The sequence below is a fragment of the Colletes gigas genome, unplaced genomic scaffold (assembly GCF_013123115.1).
Source record: "Colletes gigas isolate AHSC1104 unplaced genomic scaffold, ASM1312311v1 Colletes_gigas_Sc00048, whole genome shotgun sequence".
Taxonomy (NCBI): domain Eukaryota; kingdom Metazoa; phylum Arthropoda; class Insecta; order Hymenoptera; family Colletidae; genus Colletes; species Colletes gigas.
The window spans coordinates 249317-273020 of NW_025106677.1; the positions used below are offsets into that span (position 1 = coordinate 249317).

The following is a 23704-nucleotide window of genomic DNA, read 5'->3' on the forward strand; positions in this document are numbered from 1 at the left end:
CCCGCCTCACCACTCAAGCTTCTTTGGGCGCGTACATGACCAAATATGGTCATGTTGGCCTTCGCCTTGCGTTTCGCACCCCCCTGTTCGAGAGGACCTCGACCGCGTCACTGGGCCCGCTGAACCATGGGTTTTTCCCATCCCTTGGGCCTACCAGTTGCTTTTCTTTATACTGTTCTCACTCCGCGCAAGTTCCTTATGTTTTCGATACCACAATAATGTCCAGTGAAACAAATACATCTACGCTAAAACGAATCGCGAAGTTGCAAATAGAATAAAATAAAACTATTAACAAACGTTTCTCTTGTAAATGAATCATGCAGAAAAATTTGTTAGGAAAACGTTCGTGTTTGCCTTGCACTGGATATGTTTTCAAAATCTTGACCAATTAGCCTCGTAAACCAGTATACGATAACGAATGCTTTACAGCTAAAGAGAGATTAAATTTCGCTCGTGCGAAAAAATTTATTCGATCTCGTAACTTCCACACGCGCGAACGAAGCATAGAACTACGTGGTATAACTCCAATTCGAGGGCATTGCGCTACATTTTGTCGGGATTGTGTTTGGTTCATTCTAAACAATTCTAAACAACTCATTATTATTTCAACACATTTATTTCTATTTTAACAATGAACGTACATAGGTATTTTTACACGTGTTCCCGCACAACGCCATTACACCCTACTGACCACTCTACCACGGGATTCCCCCTCGTATCTCCGTTCCAACGCTACCAACCACAATCAGTAAAAATAACTACACACATTTTTCGTACTAACTTCGGTCACGATCTTGTGAACGAACGTTTGGCAGCCTTCTCTGCCAGTTGCACAGCCTCCGCCAGTTACTTCCTTACACAATGACGTTTCTCGCCTATACATGATGACAGCTGGCTGACGTATTCTCTCTGCTATTGTTATCTACCGACTCCGACACTAATTCCGGTGCTTCAGATATCTCCAACTCTACCAGCAGTATTGTATCGTACCGGGGTTGATAACTTATCAGTAGACTGCGGATCTTTATGCAAATTCATATTTTTATTAACAGAATTATTAAAATGGGAACTTTGTAGAGGGTTGTCTGAACCCCTAAATATAATAATTCGTATCTTACTTTAAGTGTTTCTTGTATTTTTTGCATATTGAGTGCATTTTGTAGTTCCTTGAGAATTAAAATTTCCCATAAATGCATAAACATTCGCAGTCTAGTTGTCAGTCGCGCATATATTTTAACGAAACTCGAAATTCCTTTTGCAGCTTACACACACGGTTTTTGACCGATTCTGTTAATTTGACTAATCGGTATTCTTCATTTGTTCATTCTGCTATTTACATTTCGACAAGATATTACCGTCATCTAATTTCTCGAAACTTCCTTTCAGTATGGAACTTTGTTTTATTTTTATAGAAATGATACATCCTATATAGCACGTCTTGGTTCTACAAGACTAATTACTAGTTCTGACTTGCTCGAGTAAAGATTTAAACTTTTTTACGAGACCAAAACTTTGATTTTACACGATTGTAAACTACTTGAAATTTGTCGTAGTATTTATTCTTGTAACTTCACTCACATTCACGAATCCTACCGAAATTTATTTTCTTCGACATCTCAACTCGAGAATTCATTTTGTTAAACAGGGACGTATTTAATTTGAATTAGACCAATTAAGAATATAAAACCACACTTTACTAATAAAATATTAAATGTTTATTTGGAATATATTTATTTAAGTAAACATGTGAGTAAATATTACATGATGCGAAATAGGACAGATTTGGTTATAACATAAGAGAGAAGGGAAAATAAAAAGAAATACATATGCAGAGTCGTCTATGCAACTTGTGCGCCTCAATAACTTCCACAGCATTGCTCAAAAAAATTTCGTATAAAAAAAATTGCATGGTTTCAAGTGGTACACTATGTAGTGCATTTGTCTTTTTCATAGGTGAAGGTCTTTCTGAGATTTGAAGGTCAACTTGGTTTTTTTTAATTGGAATAATATACTTTTTATACCAAAATATGCAACAATATTATATTCTGGGTAAAAAAGTGTTGATCTGAATTAGCCCTAAACCTAATAACTAATGGGTAATTTCACTTTATTTCTTGAAAATAATTTTTCCAGAACGATTTGAAATTTTTTTTTTTCGCTGAAAACTTGTCGATTTTTTTTTTAAATTCGTTTTTCATTTTTAATAAATTTCTTTGACTCCCTACTGAAAAGTTGTGTAATACTTTTTTGTATGAACCTATGAACTCTACTTCAGAAAAAAATTTCATTGAAATATATTCAGTATTGTAGTGGTCGTTTAAAGATTGGACCATTTTTATGGGGTTTTTCTCATTTTGAGGGGTCAAGGATCAACTTTTCGAATATTTTTGCGATTTCTACATATTCTTCACCTAAATACGCGTTGTTTGCACTTTGAAACATTAAAATCGTCCAATCCGTTCAGGAGTTATGACATTTTAAAGATTTGCATAAAATTATGGGGAACCTTTTCAGTTCTCAGATTATATTTTCGGTAAGGAATTTTTTCATCGAAAATGGTTAGAATTTCGAGGATATGTCTATTCATCAAAGATGATTGTATTTGACCCCTCTAGCTAACACTAATTTTTTTAAAACGATTTGAAATTGTTTAATTTTTTCGAAAAATTTGTCCAGGTTCCTGAATTTTTTTCCCCGAAGATGCGCAGGATTTCGGGGGTACGTCTATTCACCAAAAATGCTTGTAATTGACTTGTGTAACTAAATATAATTTTTTTGGTATGATTTGAAATTTTTTATTTTCGTGTAAAAATTTCAATATCTATTAGAATTTTTTTCTCGAAAGCGGGTAGGATTTCGGGGATATGTGTATTCACCAAGAATGATTGTAATTAAGCCCCACAACCAAAAATAATTTTTTCAGAATGATTTGAAATTTTTTGATAATTTTTTAACGAAGCCTCAGTCAAGAAATTGATATTCTTGATTTTCGTCTTATTTTGGCCTCTAGAATCTCCCATTAAAATTTTTCCCAGGGATGGCCGAACACCCTGTATATTAGTAAATTTTTGTTAGTTTCATAATAAAAAATTCAGTCACCCATACATGGATGACGTGGCAGTCAAAGTGTTAAAGCGTTTGACTTCAACTCTACTATTACTACACAGTATCGAATCAAAGTATCAGCACAGACTAATTTTTCATAATACAATCGTATGTAACTCGGAAACGAAAAACGAAATTTTATTATATCTTGTTTGAAAATAATAAAATAAGCCTCCAAATTATATGTACATGTAAAACACTTGGAAATCGAACGATTTTAAAACCAGTAATCATAGTGAATAAAAGTAACCAAAAATCGGTTTAATATCGAGCGCATTAAAAAGTATTTTTCTACAAATAACGCAAAAAAGATATTGCAAAGAAGCACCGCGTTAGAAATTCTGCACTAAATTCATCTTAGTCCAGAGTGTACGTAGCAAAGTTTGAGAAGCGTTGGTCGAGCACATTAATTTTCGTCGTCTTGCACGATCACTGTTAAAGCAATTAAAACTTGGTGGTTGCAGAAAAGTGATACGCGCGTACCAGGACAGCTGGGACAACAGGTGTAGACTGCTGTTTTGCTGCATGGGCAATTCCGATAGAAGCCGAGTAAGTGTCGCCTTTCGCGAGAACGCGAAACCCATCTGGCGTTTCCAATAAATGTGGCACGTTTTCCAGAACTCGTTCGCGGACATCGCCAGGCTGTTGAGCGACTTCTTCCGCGACCTTGACGTGGTGCCATCGGATGTGGTGGCCGGGCTGGTGCTCCTTAGGAAGTTCCAGAAGGTCGAGAGAGAATTGATAGTGAAACAGCGGAAAAACGATACGTACGAGTTTCTGTCGGGCGTGCCAGTTACTCCTCGCACCAAATTCCTGTCCTTGACCGAGGACGGTGATCTGGGCCACTTTCAGTTGGCCATTTATTATATGCACTTCGCCCTGGCAGCATACGGCTGGCCCATGTTCCTCTATAGTCATTCCACCGGTCTCTGTCAGTTGTGTGCAAGGTAATATCGTCCGGTAGCGTGGCGCCGTACGTTATCACGTCGTGAGCGATGCGATCGATTGATTTTCAGCAGTGTTTCAACGTCCATTTATTAACCAAACGGTCGCTGCTTGACGTTTAACCGCGTGAAATTAATGGTTCGGCGACGACATAAATCGGATTAATCGTACATTGTACGGTTCTTTTTATTTTTAATAATATTAGACCGCTGGGATATCTCTTCGCGTGTTTAATATGAACTTTTTTATTAACCGGGTATCTGGAATAAAATTCGATCAGTTAGCCGGAGATTAGTCTATTTAAAATCTTCAAGGAGGGTATTCTAAAGTTTTATTTTGTTGGACTTTTCAGAGATTCTTTTACAAAAAAAGTATAGGTTTCTTAACTTCGACATTTTGCGTACATATTTATTTATGTTTTAAGAAGGTTCATAATTTTTTTTGAGTAAAAATGATTAAAACTGACTGAGTTACGTGTCACTGAACAAAGTTCCTTTAAAAAAAAGTTTCGTCTACTGATTAACACGATTCCGATAATTCTGCTTATCTGAAATGAAATATCAAAAAGGTTATTGATTAGTATTATTGTGAATATGAACCAAAAGAAAAAAAAAACAGTGATAACTTACAAAATGGCGGCACCGTGAGTGTTGAATATCGATTTTGTTGACTTTTTCTCATGTTTAAGAAAACTATGTTCATAGCTGCATATGTAATATTTTATTTCAATGTATCAAAAATTCTAAAACAAGTAACTAATTACTCTGCTTACCTTAACTCCTAATCTACTACTCGCCGAGTACACATCATTATTACGTTTTTACAAATATCGCAAAGAAACTTGCAATTTCCTCGAACTTTTCTTCGCGAATGATTTCTCTAAACTGAACTCGAACGTACAAGCTTAATCACTTACATCACTTACTATTGTGCGTTTAGGAAACACAGTTTAGCTCTATAGAAAACATCGACTGAGAGTTTCGACGAGTCCGCTGTTTCCTTCATGTCGAAGTTTGATTACTTTGTTACAATTTTCTTATCTTCTACTATGTAAAAACATAAAGAACGTGCTCTTATCATAGCAGAAAATAATTATGGTAAAAAACGTGCAAAATTTTCAAAATTATATTACGCTGGGGAAAAAGAAATCATTTTCGCGTTTATTTCAAGACTTTATTTAACATGGTTCGGATTGTCCAACTTGGGTCAAATATGTACCGTTTTGTTTTATAATCCGTTGCCATTCGATTTCGTTCCGTTTGGCTAAGGCCTTGCAGATGGAAATTCGATCCATCGGCAATTCGCGTGGCACCCAAATATCGAGCTTCTTTTTGAATCCAGCATTATGCAAATGGTTTACAACTGTTTTGTGGCCCATCTTTAGCTCCTGGGCGATGCTACGACTGCTAACATGTCGGTCTACCTCCATCGTTTCCAAGATTTTATCGACATTTTCGACGACGATCCTACCTGTGCAAGGTGTAATTGCGCGTAATTGGCTGTCACAGTATCGGGACCATAGACACCATTCGAATTTTCTGTTTGTTAACTTCCATCTTTTACACCCTACAACTCGCAACTGGATCGACCAACCAAAAAACTGTAAAAGAATTTTCTTTAGTACAGAATGTCACTCATCTTCGTAAAGTCTCAATTTGTTTGGTCAATACTTTACGAGATAAATATCACTACAACCATCTAAATGGAAAATAACGGATTTTCCCCAACCTAATATTTCGGTTTTATCGAGGTATCGTTCTAGAAGGCTTGAAGAAGGTCATTATTAAGGTTTCTTTTTATGACACACTAAGCAAAATAACAATCTCTGGTTTCGCTATTTTATTCTGCATCCTTTAAAAATATAAAAAATTGTAAAACTTTTTGTTTTATACAAATATTTACAGTGAAAAAGACGCGTTTCTTAGCAGTTCCCGAGAAATTTTCTTTGAACGGGATCTTGTAGCTCCTCGACAATTAATGTAAAACAAACGAATCACATATATTCTTACACTGCATGGAATTTCCGAAGTAGTGAACCTTCAAAAGTGGAAAAAATAATTTCTTTTTATTATTTTCTGGCACTTTAATTTCGACGACGTGATAGCCAAATTGTCAAAAGGGTATTCTTCTGTAAATCTTTCAAATATCTACTCTTTTTTTTACATTTTCTTGAACAAAGTAACGAGCTATAATAAGACCCAGCAACTACAATGCTGGGCATAAGTATTGGCACAGCATGGTTTGCGGTGGTACAAATGCTTATATTATATTGTTAACTAACTTATATTAACTAACCTATTATATTGTTAAACAAATTGATTTGAAGGAAAAACTTTTTGACATATTCATTTATTATCTTAGTTTATTACATAACAAAAGCAATAATATATATACATTGATTCACAAAACAATAACAAAAATGTATTTATTAAACATTTTATGGGTGGACGAAACTATTGGCACACTCGAATGAAAACATTTAAAAATGATTTGGAATTAAATATTAATATTAAGTTGGTCCTTCTTTCCTTTTAAGGACTTCTTTTAATCATTTGGGCATTGAATCGACTAACTTTTTTGTAAATCTCGATTTTGTTCCATTTTTCTAAAAGAACATTCTTCGAGTCAGCTTCGTTTGTTATATGATGTTTTCTAATTCTTTTTTCGAATTTGTTCCAAACATGTTCGATTAATGTCTGGACTCTAGGGTGGTGTATTTAGGGAATGAGAAATATTATAAATGATTCAATGGCGTACGATGTAAGCTGCAGTGCTTTGGATCGCAATCTTGTTAGAAATAGAAATTCTGTGTAAGGTTTAATTTTTCCGTACTTTTGAATAAATTTTGTTTTAATATTTTCAAATATGTGTATTTGTCCATAATACTATCTGTAAAAATTAATTCGCCATCCCCAGACACTGCCATAGTGTGGGAATTTGGGGATTCAAATGAGCAAAACTCGACTTCCTCTCAGCAACGCACATTTAATGAGTACGAGGTTTCGATACAGACAAAAGACACGCGTCACAAAAGTAGTAAGTCAGAAGAACTCTAGGTGGCGCAGAAACAAATGGTGCTTTATTTCTAACACATAGAACCCCATACCATAACTCCACAACCTCCATATTTTACTCTCGATTGTAAATTTCGTAGGTCCAGTTCAGAATTTGCTTTCATCTGAAAACTGTTCCACCAAAATGTAGAATCCTTCGTTATAAATTCTTTGGCAAATTCAACCCTCATCTTTCGATTTTTTCCCGATATGTATGGTTTTCTTCGTGCAACACGCACAGAATATCCGGCAGTTTTTAATACACTCCGCACAGTTTTCTAACTTGCTTCTTTTTGACACTCTTTATTTAATATCATTCTGAGTTCTGAGGAGCTTAATTTAGGATTTTTCTTCACTTCGTTTACAATTTTACGTTTTTCTCGCCATTAAAATATGATTGATTTATAAATCGTTTTACAATGCTTCTAATAGTAAAACCTGCATTTCAACTGTTGTTAACCGTTGATGATAACTATACTAATACAAATATTCAAATTATTCGCTTCATTCTGGATTAAAAAATTTTTCTTTCAAGCGCCTGTAAGACTGTTTCGACATTCCTCCCAGAAATCACGCCGCTACTCGGAGAAACACTGCTGGAATTTGTCAAATCGTTTGGAAGAACAGAGAATAATAACGTTAAAATTTTTGTCGCCAGATTACGATGCGGCTGTTTCCCGTGTCGCGGCCACGAAGATGGTGCGACAGTGGTGGAGGACAATTGTTGCCAGTGCAATTACGCCGCTCTGAGAAAGATGATCGACGTTGCCGAGGTGGACGTCATTTACGCCACTTTCCACGTCGACGTCGGTGAGACGCCGTTCTTCGTCGTGCTCGATTACACAAAGAAAAAGGTTTCGCGCGTTCCTTATTGATTCGCATGCACTGATAGTATTAGTTTTACGCTAGACTCGCAGAAAATAATTAATTAAGTTCGATTTCCGATCGCCACGATGCGACGGAGATTAAAGCAAACGGGGTCGCGTGCCGTGTCGCGTAGCCGCGTTGCGTTTCGCGATTAATTAAGAGCTAAATGGATCTCGTTGAGCTGGCTACTCGATGAATTTTTCAACGACCATTTAACGCGTCATCGCGGTGTAACGTGTACCACGATTGCTCAATGGCGAGATCGCGAAGATTTTCGTGTGCCAAAATTTCAGTTGGCCCGGACAAGCAGAAGACTCGATCGATAAATAATTCACCTGCCACTTCTTTCCTCTGGACCGTCGGTTGAAGCTAACTTTTGGCAACCGCGTTTCATTGAATAACAGCGCGATAAACGTTTCCTGTTATTCGACTTCTTACATTTAGTCGGGTTTAACGGAGGCAAATTTTGAAAAAAGTTTAATTTAATTTTAAATGTTTCGACTCTAGATCTTGTTACTTTCAGCTTAATGAAACATAAAATATTTAATGTAAAAATTTAAAGATATATTGGAAACTTAACTATCTAGTCCAAGAATATTAATATAAAAATTAATTATTTTTGTTATTCGACTTCTTGGTCGGTTTTAACTGAGGCAAATTTAAAAAAATGTTTAATTTAATTTTAAATGTTCCGACTCTAGATCTTGTTACTTTCAGCTTAATGAAACATAAAATATTTAATGTAAAAATTTAAAGATATATTGGAAACTTAACTATCTAGTCCAAGAATATAATACTATAAAAATATAAGGGATAATAGTAGTATAAGAACAAATTCTTTTAAGAAAAGAAAGAAAGAAGAAAATGGAGGAAAATGAATTCTTATCTATGCGATGTTACAACATTTTCGCTGTTAATTATCTATTTCAAGAATATAGAAATACTTTATACATTTTGTAGAAAACCAATTATTTAAGAATTCGCATCCTTTAACAATAATTTACAATGTTTAACTTCATTTCAGTCCCTAAATGAAATTTTAAGAGAAATTGAAAAATTGTACAGAAGAGAGTAAAACATTCTTTAACACTAAATCTACCATGGCCAGTCAAATGAACGTTTTTAAAATTTCGTTTAGAATTTCTAACGTACAAATTATTTTAGCGCCAGTTAACTTCACAGTTAACTTCACAGTGAATTTTCTCAATATTCACTTGTATTCTTATTGTTTGTTTTCTTAGAAAAATATATAGTCTGTCATCTGACCGGTTGAACGATTTATATTTTTTTGTAAAAAACTAGACAAAAGTTGGTATCAAATTCTGGTTAGCTTCTGATGTAAATAGGAAATATATAGCGAAGCCGAAAGGAGAGAATCTTCAGTTTCTACTGTCTTAGAACAGTCTAACAACGCATATTAAAAGTACTAAAACTTTAGACGTTTACAGTACCGAAACTACTAACTTTTTTTTCATACTTGAGGCGCAGTTAGAAGTGGCAACGCCTCCCCTTTAAAATGATTTTCGTTTTATGTCGATCCGACTTTTCGATTTTGAGATATCGTAATTTAAATGAAAAAGTAATTTTGAAAATTCGACTCTTCGTCTTACACAAGTCTATTAACTCGTATTGAAAATACAAAAACTTTCAAGATGTGCAATTCTGAAGCCACTCATACTTCTGCCTAAGTTACAAGCAGTAAAGCTTCCTCTTTAAAACAGTTTTTGGATTATGTCGATCCAACTTTCCGTTTTGGAAATATCGTAATTTATGTAAAGTAGTAATTTTTAAATTTGGACCAACGTGACCAAGAAGTCGTAGTATTTCCAAGAATTTATTACACACTGTTTACTATTTACACGGAGGTCAATGACCTCGCGACGTCAACAATGAAAAGTAAACAAACACTTAGAGCCCTTATATCTCCGGAACTAGCCACACTATCGACTTGAAAAAAAAATCGTAATATTTGCGGAACTAATTACGCTATCGACATGAATAGGCACTCGTTTTAAAGGGTATTTCATCCTCTATCCAATGAATATAACTACTGTTATAATTTATGTTGTCTTCTATATTTATTTTTATATTTACTTTGATGCTATATACCTAAAGAAGTTTCAGCAATTTCTATTGATTATACTAGTGTGCGATAAAACTAGATTACAAATGGTTAATTTAATTGAAAATGAATTTAAATTTGCATACAATGTCTACGTAATTGCTAGCCAGAATTTTTTCGGAAATAATTGTTTTCTCTGGAATTAACTACCGATATCGACTTGAAACGAAATTAACTGAAATAAAGTGATTGTTGCGTCTCAAGGCCAAAACTCAATATTTCGTAACTCTTCAGAATTCTTCCGAACAAGGCAGTTATTTCATTCATTTTGTCCACGTAATATAGTTTCACATCGTATCTCGTCGTATCACAAATATACAGTTTCCACGAAACTCCACAGTATTACAAATGTTATACTGGTTGTGGTGCTGACCATTAGGATATATTTACTTTTTACATGTTTTAAGTGTGTGGAAATTAGTTAGTTAGTGGTGAAGTTTTCAGGGACGTCGACTAGGTAAAAGCAGTATCGAGAAAAACGGCGTTAAAGTTGGATACTAGAACACACGACCGTTCTATCCTCTCAACCAGTTGTGTTTTCTGTAGCAAAGTTTGAAATTACAAACACCCCCTTGCTAAATGCAAAAAAAAAATACCAAAAACTAAACTTAGTCGCTCATTTGAAATATTTCCATGTGGGTACGTCGATTTTAGGCGATCTTAAAATTAAATAGTTATTATATAATTATAGATTAAAGGTTTTTAATTCTTTCTTATAAATATTTTTATTATTGCTCAAGTTGCTTCACATTTTTCGAAGTCCATCGTGTTGAATGGCTGCCATGATTCCTCAATAATAATTTGACCACTTCGTGAGTAACAGCAATTAAACATTGTAACACAACTTTTTAAAATCATTTGACCATACTGTTCGTCTAAAGCAAAACAAAATTAAATTATCAACAATGTTCAATGTATTACTTTAGATCGATTTTACATTTTCTAAAAAATTACTCAAAAATTAACGTGAACACAGTTGTGTATTTATTTAACCAAATTGACCTCGTCCTATCAGTTCATACGTAACAGGTAATATATCCTAGCTGGTCAGGATTGAATATACAGGGTGTCTCACCCGATTTTGACATCTTGATTTTCTCGCTATTGTTACTCGTAACAAAAAATGTTTCAGCGGAGGCTCGAATGGTATCGAGTGGAGCATATTCTGATGTTATTAGTTTTTTCGTGAGTGGACGCGTAAAGATCATATAAAGGTCAACTTTATTTTTTTTAAATGGAATGAGGTATTTTTTAATACATCAATCGATTCAGCTGGAGAATCGTTATAAAAAAGTACTATGTAACGTCGAAAAATTAGTAGTTCAGGGGATATTTCAATTTAAATAATTCTAAAACACCATTACTGTTGTACTAAGACGTTAGCGTTTATTTAGTAGTTACTATCCAAATAAAAACTAACTATTCTTATAATTAAATAGCTTTTTTTATAGCATAAGGCTATTTCATAAGAATTTCATTGTATTTCATTTTAAGATATCACTATAGTCAATTTTTACTATCCAATTAAAAACTAACTATTCTTATTATTAAATAACTTCTTTCTATACCACAAGTCTATTTCATAGGAATTTCATTGTATTTCATTTTAAGATATCACTGTAGTAAATTTTTACTATCCAATTAAAAACTAACTGTTCTTGTTATTAAATAACTTTTTTTATATAGTTTAAGTAATGACAAGTGATGTAAATGGTCGTTACGTTGAACTATTCCTGTAAATAAACGCTAACGTCTTAGTACAACAGTAATGGTGTTTTAGAATTATTTAAATTGAAAAATCTCCTGAACTACTAATTTTTCGACGTTACATAGTTAGTACTTTTTTATAACGATTGTTCAGCTGAATCGATCGACTAAAATACCTCGTTCCATTTAAAAAAACAAAGTTGACCTTTATATGACCTTTATGCGTCCACTCACGAAAAAACTAATAACATCAGAATATGCTCCACTCGATACCATTCGAGCCTCCGCTGAAACATTTTTTGTTACGAGTAACAATAGCGAGAAAATCAAGATGTCAAAATCGGGTGAGACACCCTGTACAGTAGACAACATCTTGCAATTTATAATGAAGGGAACGTGTTCTGCTTCGATTGTTATTAAAGACGGTCACTTGAGAAAATAAAGCTATATGGATAATATACCTGTAACAAACGCTTTTACCCCTAACTGGAGCGAACTCAAGCCGGAATGGTTAATCACCAATTTTGCGCTCTCTCTTTTTAAGGTTGTCGTTAGTATACGAGGAACCCTCAGCATGAAGGACGTGTTAACGGATCTGAACGCGGAAGGTGAAGTGTTACCATTGTCGCCGCCGAGAGACGACTGGCTGGGCCACAAGGGGATGGTTCAAGCCGCCGAATATATTCGAAAAAAGCTGCTCGACGAAGAAATTATATTTCGTGCGCTCGCTAAGGTATCGCTTAACGTCGTCGTCGCCTTAAATGTAAATTCGTGTTGTCTCGATGTAAACGATAGCTCGTTTAAACGGAATAATTACACTTATCGTTGCACACGGACCCTATGTCGAGTCACGAAGAGAATGGAAGGAAAAGAGCCAAGCGCGATGATTACTTTCATACCTTTGATGCACAGGGTACCTCAGCACTTTGTAAACTAAACTGTATCAGGATCTTTTATACTATTCGTCAGTTTAGTCTTTAACAAGCTAAAATAAAAAGTTTTCATCCTCTGCTTGTTAAAGACTAGATGAATATTGTATTTTATCAATGCAAGTTATTTAAACTACATTAAAAATTTACTAATTTAAATTTGACGAAAGTTGCGACGGATTTTTATTTATAGTTATTAAAGTGGGAAGTGAGAATCGATTGAAAATATCTCATCAAATTTTTGGAGGGAATCGAGAATTTTGAGACACTTAATAATTATTTCTTTTGAGAAACAGAAATAGAAACTTCTTGAGAGATGAGATATTCAAGCGCAATTATTATTTCATAAACGAATAATTGAGTGGAAATTGATGCATTGTGCGAGACAGTACTCTTCGTCGTTTATGCTTGACACGACGACGGTAGAAATGCTCTTTGGTTTTTTAGTTGGAAATCGTTCAAATTACTTCTTCAGGACACGTCGAGAGGAACCCATCAGTTCGGTCTGGTACTCGTTGGACATTCTTTAGGAGCGGGTACAGCGGCCATCCTGGCGATATTGCTCAAGCAGGATTACCCGGACTTGGTGTGCTTTTCCTTCGCTCCACCAGGTGGTCTGTTGAGCATGCCTGCTCAGCAGTACACGCAAGAATTTATTACGTCCGTGGTGGTTGGGAAAGATGTCGTGCCCAGGATAGGTCTTCGACAAATGGAAAGTTTAAGGGCTGATCTTATCAACGCCATAAAGAGGAGCGTCGATCCAAAGGTACGTATTTCCTGAAACTTTTCTATTCGCTCTGCATAAATACGAGGGTCATCCCAGATTCAAAGAGCACGTTTCAGTGACGCTCAAAATTGATCGAGTATTTAATATTATTATACTTGTTATTTAATCAAACTGTAACTTCTGATCATACAGTTTTGGAAACGTACTTAATATCCCGAAATATTACATTAATAAAAAAAATACGGCATACAGGGTGTTCCGTAACTAGTGTAAGAACCGGAAATGGGGGATAGCTTAGACGATTCTGAACAACAATTTCCTTTGCAAAAATGTCGGATGGGGCTTCGTTTTTGAATTATTCCATTCGACATTTTTGCAAAGGAAATTGTTGTTCAGAATCGTCTCAGCTAACCCCCATTTCAGGTTCTTACACTAGTTACGGAACACCCTGTATATTGAACATAGTATTTATTAGAACAGTAGACGAACAATAGGCGTAATGTTGGATGTGTATAACTTAACATCAAATATACAGGGTGTTCAGCCATCTCTGGGAAAAATTTTAATAGGAGGTTCTAGAGGCAAAAATTAGACGGAAATCAAGAATACCAATTTGTCGATGGAGGCTTCGCTAAAAAGTTATTAATGTTCCGCCGTTACTGAATTTTTTTTCGAAAATACACAGGAATTCGGCGGTATGTCTGTTCACCAAACATGACTGTAATTAACTCCCGCAACCGAAAATAATTTTTCCAAAATGATTTGAAATTTTTTTTTTACCGAAAAATTTGTCCACCTTCCAGATTTTTTTTCTCGAAAGTGCGTAGGATTTCGGGAATATGTGTATTCACACAAAATGGTTGTATTTGACCCCAGAGCCTAGAAATAATTTTTTTAGAACGGTACCTACCTCCTTGTCGATTTTCCTTCAAAATACGTTTTTCATTTTTAATAAATTTGATTGACGCTGTACGGAAATTTTGTCTAATAACTTTTTGTAGATATCTAGGAGCTCTACTTCAGAAAAAAGTTTCATTGAAATATATTCAGTATTCTAGGAGTTATGGGCGTTTGAAAATTGGATCATTCTTACGAGGTTTTTCTCACCTCACGGGGTCAAGGGGCAATTTTTCGAATATTCTTGGAATACCTACATATTCTACACTAAAATACGCGTTGTCTGCCGTTTGAAATACTAAAATCCCCCAATCCATTCAGAAGTTATGACATTTTTAAGATTCGCATGAAATTTCGGGGGTGCATTAGATTTTCGTTTAAGAATTTTTTTCTCGAAAGTGCGTTGGATTTCGGGGATATGTGGAATGACCAAAAATGATTGTAATTGACCCCCGCAACCAAAAATAATGTTTTCAAAATGATTTGAAATTTTTCAATTTAATTTTCTAATAACTTTTTAACGAAGACGCAGTCAACAAATTGATATTTTTGATTTTCGTTTTATTTTGGCCTCTAGAATCTTCCATTAAAATTTTTCCCAGGAGTGGCCGCACACTCTGTATACCTTGAAGTGTTACATTAGTACAAAAAGTACGGAATATTAGGTCGTCCCATAATTTCTTGCCCGTTCGACATTCTCAAATTGACGAAAATAACCATTGGTGATTTAGAAAGGAAAAATCGAAAGTTGTCAATTTCAGGGATTTCTGAAATTTTAAACACACAGTGGAGTCTAGTTTTCCTCATTAGTTCGGATAATGGAGGTTTCGATATTCGGTAAATGGAGATCCAAGTACACATGGATAATGTCAAACACAGCTAGAACCGAATAAAGTTGATTTAGAATGAACTTTTACTCACTAACAAAAAATTGCAAGTTTAAAGATTTTGAATAAAATTTAATTATTCTCATTGATATGAATTATATACACATACGTTAAATATGTATATTCTTTTGCTATTTCTCCTGATACAAGATAATTTACAAGCTTATTTATTACTAACAGTTATTCTGGAACAAATTATGTATCTACATAAAAGCAAACTACATGTTAGCGACCTACAAAAAACGAAAAATACGCTTTTGGATAATTGTAATGACACTTGACTTCAGTTTGGATAATAGAAGCTCACCCAGAAATTCGGATAAACGAGGTTCCATTGTACCAACAATAACGATTCATAGACATTTGAAAAAAATAAGTTGTGTCAAAGCTCAAAATATTGGATCCACACTGAATGGATATACATAACAAAACTGAACCTTTCTTAAGACACTTAATAATAGAAGATAAGAAGTGAATTTTATACATCAATCTTCAGGCTTTTCCACTGGGTAAACAATTTGAAAATGTCAACGTTCCGAAGAACAGCGTCGAATAACATTTCAATGAACGATCGATGAAGTTTTATAGCGTCGATGTAATGGTTTGCCAAAGAAAGAGGAGAGAGTTAACAAAAGAGAAGAGGTTTACTATTTTCTATAAAATTTCATAGTAAATTTGAAATATTGCTTTAAGTTTAGTGCGAAACTTATGGGATGACCTAATATTTTTGAATTCCACAAGTTCGTATGCCTTCGATTAACGTTATATTTAGATTCGTCGTCATTGTGGAAAACCTCGCTAATCTATTAATAATAATATTAATAATGAAAAATATCAAGAATGTTGTATTGCATTAACGATTGCCATACCCATTTCTCTATTATTATATTCCATACGTTTTAGTTGGAAATACAATTCCATTTCGATCATCTTTAATCAGCGTCTGACGAACCCCACTTCTTGTCATTAAATACAGTACAATTACGTTACCGTCATCCAGGAGTGAGATTGTGCCATATTTCGAATATTTTTCAGCATATTTTAAAAAGAATTTCAATTTTTGTTTTGTAAACTACACACGTAGCAAGAGACAGTCTTCGATTTTCATTTCTTAAGAAACAATGTCTATTATCTATCGTCAGTGAGTCTCTAAAAAATTCATGGCATAATCTGATCCCATTGATCGGGGTTAGTTTGTACCAGTGAACTTTTCAACTAATTTCTTGTAATCGAATTATGAAGTCATATTACGAGTTATGCAATCGACTTACTGAATCTTTTCCTAAAAATACTGGTCTGTATTTCTTCTTTTCTAACACGTTAATTCCCACGGTGGTCTCAATCCTAATATTTATAAATTTTTTAATAATATTAGCATTTTAAGAACGTTACACAATTGCAAGTACGTCATTGAACTATTGAATCTTCCTGCTTTTGAAATTAAAATTTGAATAAATGTCGAATGCATTTTTTAAAGTGAAAACCAGGCATGGCAGTCAACGTATTAATTCGGATGAATTACTTGCTTCAGACGAAAATTTTCAGGTTAATTTTAAAATGTAAAACAATGCTACAGTGAATAAACAAGAATTGTTGTTCGAGAAGGTTAAATACAGTTATTGAAAACATTCATTGGTACCAGTGGTGGATCTAAAAGAGCTCAAAGGAGGAAGAGCTAAAACAATTCTATAATTCCATCCCTAAAAATGAAAAAACAAAAATAGAAACGTTAATGTTTCAATGAATGTTTAACATTTACCAAAGAATAAAGAAATTGTTTAAAGCGATTCAAAGTCAGAATATGCATATATATTTTTGGTCAATGGGAAGGGGTTGAAACCGTTGTAGCCTCGACCCCGTTAGATCTGCCACTGACTAGAATGCAGAATGGGAGCTTGAATCTTTATTAACCCCAGGAAGATTAAAGGCGGAGGCGACTTGTCGAATCTACCAATAAATAAATTTGTTAAATGTACTACTTGCAAACATATATTCCTTGTCATTTCGGAAAAAGTTTTGAAACATTTAAAGAAAAAATTATGACTAATAAAACAAACCATGTAAGTTCAAAAATTAGCAAGGATAATATAATTAAGAAACTAATAAGGCAAAGTTCTTCGGTTAAACTTTCATCACGAAACATTTAAATCAGCACATACTACAAAACATATTATTTATGAGGTAGAATGAGTTCAGGAGGCTAAAGAACTAAATTGAAACATATAGAGAGTGTTCCGCCACCTCTGGGAAAAATTGAATTGGGCGATTCTAGAGGTCAAAATAGGACGAAAGTCAAGAATACCAATTTGTTGATGAAGGCTACGTTAAGAAGTTATTAAAGTTTAAAGTTCCGCCCGTACTGAATTTTTTTCTCGAAAATGCGCAGGATTTCGGAGGTATGTCTATTCACCAAAAATGATTGGAATTGGACCACCTAGTTAAAACTAATTTTTTTAGAACGATTAAAATTTTTTAATTTTATTGAAGAATTTTATATCTTCTCGAATTTTTTTCTCGAAAGTGAGTAGGATTTCTGAGGTATGTCTATTCACCAAAAGTGATTGTAATTGGCCACCGTAGCTAAAAATAACTTTTTTAGAACGATATGAAATTTGTTTATTTTGCCGAGAAATATAGGCCTGTTGATTTTTATTTTTAGTAATCTTATTTGACGCCCTACAGAAAAATTGTCTAATACTTGTTTGTAGGTGCCCATGAGCTCTACTGCAGAAAAAAGTTTCAACGAGATACGTTCACTATTGTAGGAGTTATGGCCATTTGAAAATTGGATCATTTTTATGGGGTTTTTCTCATTTTGCATAGTCAAGGAACAACTTTTCGAATATTTTTAGAATTTCTACATATTCTTCAGCAAAATACGCGTTGTTTGCCGTTTGAAACATTAAAATCCCCCAATCCGTTCAGAAGTTATGACATTTTAAAGATTCGCATGAAATTTCGGGGGTGCATTTTTGGCCTCACATTAGATTCTCGATTATGAATTTTTTTCTCGAAAGTGCGTAGCATTTCGGGGTTATGTGTGTTAACCAAAAATGATTATAATCGATCTCTGCAATCGAAAATAATTTTTTTAGGACGATTTGAAAAATTTTTTTTTCACCGAAAAATTTCAGCATTTATCCGAATTTTTTTCTCGAAAGTGGGTAGGATTTCGGAGGTACGTGTATTCACAAAAAATGATTGTAATTGATCCCCGCAACGAAAAATAATTTTTCCAGATTGATTTGAAATTTTTTAATAACTTTTTAACGAAGCCTCAGTCAACAAATTGATATTCTTGATTTTCGTTTTATCTTGGCCTCTAGAATCTCCCATTAAAATTTTGTTCCAGGGGTGGCCGAACACCCTGTATAAATAAGAAATGGAGCTAAATATAATATTAATTTTTTAGCTAACTTTTTCTTTTTAATATCGATTTTTTCTACGGCGTTTTAAAAAATTTCGAGGCCCTCTAGTTGTATTAATAATGTGCTATTTATGTTTGCAGGTCTGTTTTGGTTTAATGAGAGTATTAATAAACAAGAAAAAATTAAAAGCGACTGAGTACAATGGTTACGCGCGTAAACAACATAACTTCCCGGAACTCTTGAACTTTTTAAATTACATACAGTGGCCCACGAAAGTGTTCGAACGCATGCAAGAAATAAATGAAACGAAAGAGATATTTATGTTAGAGTTCAGTTTCGAAGATAACATCATAATAGCTATTAGACACAAGTATCAGGATAATATGTGCAAAATTTCAACTCAATCCAACAGTGTATATTGAAATTAAGAAGCATTTATTATACAAACGTACTGCATGAGGGTCACGAAAATGTTCGAACGCGTGGAATTTATTGAAGTAAACATTGTTTTGCTTCAAAATATGTAAACATTTGTAAGTTGATTTCGTCTCTAGGCATCGCATGGTAAATTCTATGTCGTTAGTTGTCGATTATCGTGTGTTCAGTGACAATGAATTCAAAGAGAACAGAAACGCAAATATGCGAAAGGGAAATTATAGTGAGGATGCACAAAGATGGAAAATCGTATCGAGAAATAGCTAAGTGTGTAGGTAGAAGTGTGTCCATAGTCCACTATATTATAAAAAAATTAAAAACTGAAGGTACAGTGATAAACAAACAGCGTGCAGGCCGGCCGAGTAAGTTAAGTGCAAGGGAACAGAAGATTGTTGTTCGCGAAATTAAAAAAGATCCGACTATTTCGGCAACAAGACTTGCTCAAATGGTTAGTGAGGATTTTGGAAAAATTGTTCACCCCGAATTATGCCGCAGAATACTGCGGAAAAATAATTTTAATGGTAGAGTACCAAGGAAGAAGCCATTCATCGGTAAAACGAATAAAGCTAAACGATTAAAGTTTGCAAAAGAATACGAAAGTAAAGATTGTAACTTTTGGAACAGAGTTATTTTCTCCGACGAAAGTAAATTTAACATATTTGGGTCGGATGGACAGCGATATGTGTGGAGAAAACCGAATACGGAAATGAATATGAGAAATTTACGCCCAACTGTGAAACACGGAGGAGGTTCGGTTATGATTTGGGGGTGTATGCCAGCAAGTGGGGTAGGAAATCTTGTATTTATAGACGGTATTCTAGACAAGGCCAAATATTTACATATTTTAAAAGACAATTTAAAAAAAAGTGCTGTCAAATTAGGCCTGTTAAAAAATTTTTAGTTTCAGCAAGATAAGGACCCTAAGCACAAAGCCAAGATTGTGCAAGAGTGGCTATTATATAATACACCATATATGCTGCATACACCAGCTCAAAGCCCAGACATGAACCCCATCGAGCATTTGTGGGCCGAAATCGGTAGAAGATTAAAAAACCACAATATTTCATCAAAGGATGGATTAAAACAAAAAATATTACAAATATGGAATTCCATTAAATCCACAGTGACGGAGAACTTGGTGCACAGCATGGGACGACGTCTAAGTGTAGTAATTAAGGCAAAAGGAGGTCCAACCAAATACTAACGTAGTGAAAAATGTAAATTATTTCTTCCGTTCGAACACTTTCGTGACCCTCATGCAGTACGTTTGTATAATAAATGCTTCTTAATTTCAATATACACTGTTGGATTGAGTTGAAATTTTGCACATATTATCCTGATACTTGTGTCTAATAGCTATTAAGATGTTATCTTCGAAACTGAGCTCTAACATAAATATCTTTTTCGTTTCATTTATTTCTTGCATGCGTTCGAACACTTTCGTGAACCACTGTAAATGTAAAGTGTTGAAATAATGTAACAATATGCTTTTGATGACGTTTGTTGGTTGGCATAATGTTTATTTATTACGGATTAGTTTTTTGCTGCATTGGCCTACATTAGTTATCGAGTGACGACGAAAATTTTGTAACCTAACATTCAATCGTCATTGTAATCAGAATATATGAATATTTATTTTTGGATACGTGATGATGCATTTTATCATGTAGTATAAATTAGGAAAGTTTCGTTGACAATCCATAAATGAGATTCAGTAATATATTATATTAGAAAAGCAAAATTTACTAAAGAAATAAATATGTTCTTTCCTAAACACATATGTATGTATATTGCTCGTTTCCGAACGTACGAAACGAGTATTTATTTACTTTTAACACAGTTTTTATGATTGTTTTCAAATAAAAAATTAGGAGAATCGTAGATGAGCTAGACAAGCCTTTCTTTTAATGTTTGACATAACAGTTTGTGGCCTAGTCTTCCTAGGGTTATTCAATAGAAATGGAGGAACGTTCGAAAACACCATTTGTCACAATCTAACCCCTGGTTGCACAAAGTGACCTTTGATGACGGTACATCTGTAACTTCTATTACGATTTTCCTTCGATAGAAGAAAGTAATGAAGAATGAAATTGAACTGTTCAATAATGCCTAACTTCCCATGACATTTGTCTGCAAGTACAGCGTTGCACCTGTAAACTGCAACTGTACTGCGTTTCCTTTCCACACTTTGACGGCCGCTGTCACGTGTTCGTGGTTTCATGTGTACAGTTTCAGTTCAAGTTATGCCTCTGCATTTATAATTTCTTCATAAAGTCAATGTATAATAGAAAGTTGTTTCAAAGTGTTCGTATCAAATCGATCCACAAATTGTTTTCAAAAGTTAACCGCAAACTTCAGTGTTCATAAATTCATAATTCGGAAATAAAGAATCTGTTTTTGAGCATAACGATGAAGTACATAAATTGACAACGATACTGAAAACTTCTCACTAAAAACCTATAAAAATTAATTTCCAAATTGAAATGTTAAAGCAAATTTTGATTAGGATTCATGAATCTTAGCGAGGTTACAAAAATAAGTACTAAGGCAAATTTCGAAGTTTATGATTGTTCAAAATCACAGTTTTGGTCTGGCAGTCAACGTGTTAAAATATAGAGTGACAGTACCGATAGTTGGCTATGTGTCTGGAATTTACGAAGAAAATCTTCATGATATTTTCAGAATGAAAGCAATTTCTAATAACTCTTTTGTGGAGCTAATTAACCTAAAGGTTTGCTTAACACGTAACATTATCTTGATATATTAAGAGATAACCCCCCCCCCCCTTTTATTTCTATTTATTTTTAAGAAGGGAGGTGTCAACGTGTTAATAATAAAATTACGTAGAATTTGAGATCTTCCGATCGAAAAACATGAAGCTTCAGTTGAAACTCTTATGAAAATGGCAGGCAACAATCTTGGCGTGAAACATGCGGCCATCAAAGTGTCAATCAATTCTTTACGATCATTCCTTTAGAATGGTATATCAAACTTAACTGGCCTGATCATTTCCCTGACCACGAATCGCTCCAGACTCGTAACTTTGCGCCGAACTGCACAGCTGGTCTCTCTGTTCGAGAGACTAGGGTCAGCTAAGCGGTTACGATGAGTATAACTCGTCGACGGCCTTGAGCGGCCACTTGATTTCGGTCCGAATACAGTAATCGTGGAAACGAGCGATAAGTACGCTCACGGAGAACAACAGTCGAGTAGAAAAGCTCGCGTATCAATCGCGATCGTTCGTTTTCAGTGGAAAACGATAGCATGCTCGGTGATGTGTTGCGGTTGCGGTTCCACCCCCACCTCGGCGGCGAATTTAGAGGCTGGCGGATGCATCAGCGAGTATCAGAGGGACAAGGACCTAGCTCGTTCCCAAACCGTTGTCCCGAGCGACTCCAGTATCGCGTTGACGTTACACAGGCCTCTGTACCCGCCCGGGCGTATTATACACGTTGTCCGACATCATCCGAACAAGGGAGAGTAAGTTCGAGCGTTCACTATACTTTCGACTCGGCCGTGCCCGTTCGGTTGGACCTCAGACACCGTCGAGACACGTTTACAATGCAGTACCTACTATAAAGCAGGTATGTCAAACACACTGCTCGATCCGTTGGATCAGTATTCTTCAAACAGCGATCCACGCACCCTGTTGGCTCCCACAAACCTCGTGGAGCCGATTTATTTAGCAAATAGGAAATATAACAACCTATTTACCAATACAATACTTTAATAACAATTTGAATATATATCAAGGGACGTGTTAACAGAAAATGTGGAAATTATATACAGGATGTTCGACCACCCTTGGGAGAAATTTTAATGGGAGATTCTAGGGGCCAAAATAAGACGAAAATCAAGAATACCAATTTGTTGATCAAGGCTTCGTTAAACAGTTATTAACGTTTAAAGTTCCGCCTGTAGAACGGCAATCTGCGAACAGCTGCGTGCGCGTGATAGTGGTTCTCATTCAACATAAGTACGCAGCTATTCGCAGATTGCCGTTCTACAGGCGGAACTTCAAACGTTAATAACTATTTAACGAAGCCTCGATCAACAAATTGGTATTCTTGATTTTCGTCTTATTTTGGCTCCTAGAATCTCCCATTAAAATTTTTCCCAGGGATGGTCGAACACCCTGTATAAACAGTTTTGTACAAGTTCGTGAAATTCTAATCTAATCCTTTAAATCTTGTGTTCTACTTGCACTGTTGCATTCTGTTTGCATTCTTGGTTAAATACAAATTCAATTGTGGGAGGTGTTTTAATTTAACAAATAAGTCCATCCCTCGTGGACCAGTTTCTTCCTAAACTACGAGGCCCACCCACCAAGGGTTCGTACGGGGGTGGCTGGGCCCAAATTACCCTTTGAAAACTAATTAAGAATGCGCGTCGTTGGCTTTAGTGTATGTTTAGTGTAAATTCCGTGCAGTTAAGCAATTTAAGTATTATTTGTTGTCCTAAACAATCCTACAATAAACCATGTTTGGAATTCCAAACATACCCTCTGAGCGTCCGTGTGAAGTTCTAGAAGAAAATAAAATGAGTTAGGTTTAATAATCGTTGAACCTCCTGTTGTTGGTGGGTTATCAGTAGTCATAGGCTTGTCGATTTGGTACAGTCGCAGAGACAATCGCTGATACTGGTTGCAATACAAGTTCTGCC

At 34.9% G+C, this 23704-nt stretch overlaps 1 protein-coding gene across 1 annotated transcript in view; it reads left to right on the forward strand.

Annotated features, from left to right (window-relative positions):
* The window catches only part of LOC122403301 (diacylglycerol lipase-alpha), a 239797-nt gene that overhangs the window by 173349 nt on the left and 42744 nt on the right, over positions 1–23704 (forward strand). Inside the window, exons 8-13 of the mRNA XM_043406755.1 lie at positions 3570–3654; positions 3724–4052; positions 7762–7957; positions 12344–12532; positions 13204–13494; positions 22293–22522. Of these exons, the coding sequence (XP_043262690.1) occupies positions 3570–3654; positions 3724–4052; positions 7762–7957; positions 12344–12532; positions 13204–13494; positions 22293–22522 (1320 nt within the window). The remainder of the gene's footprint in view (positions 1–3569; positions 3655–3723; positions 4053–7761; positions 7958–12343; positions 12533–13203; positions 13495–22292; positions 22523–23704) is intronic.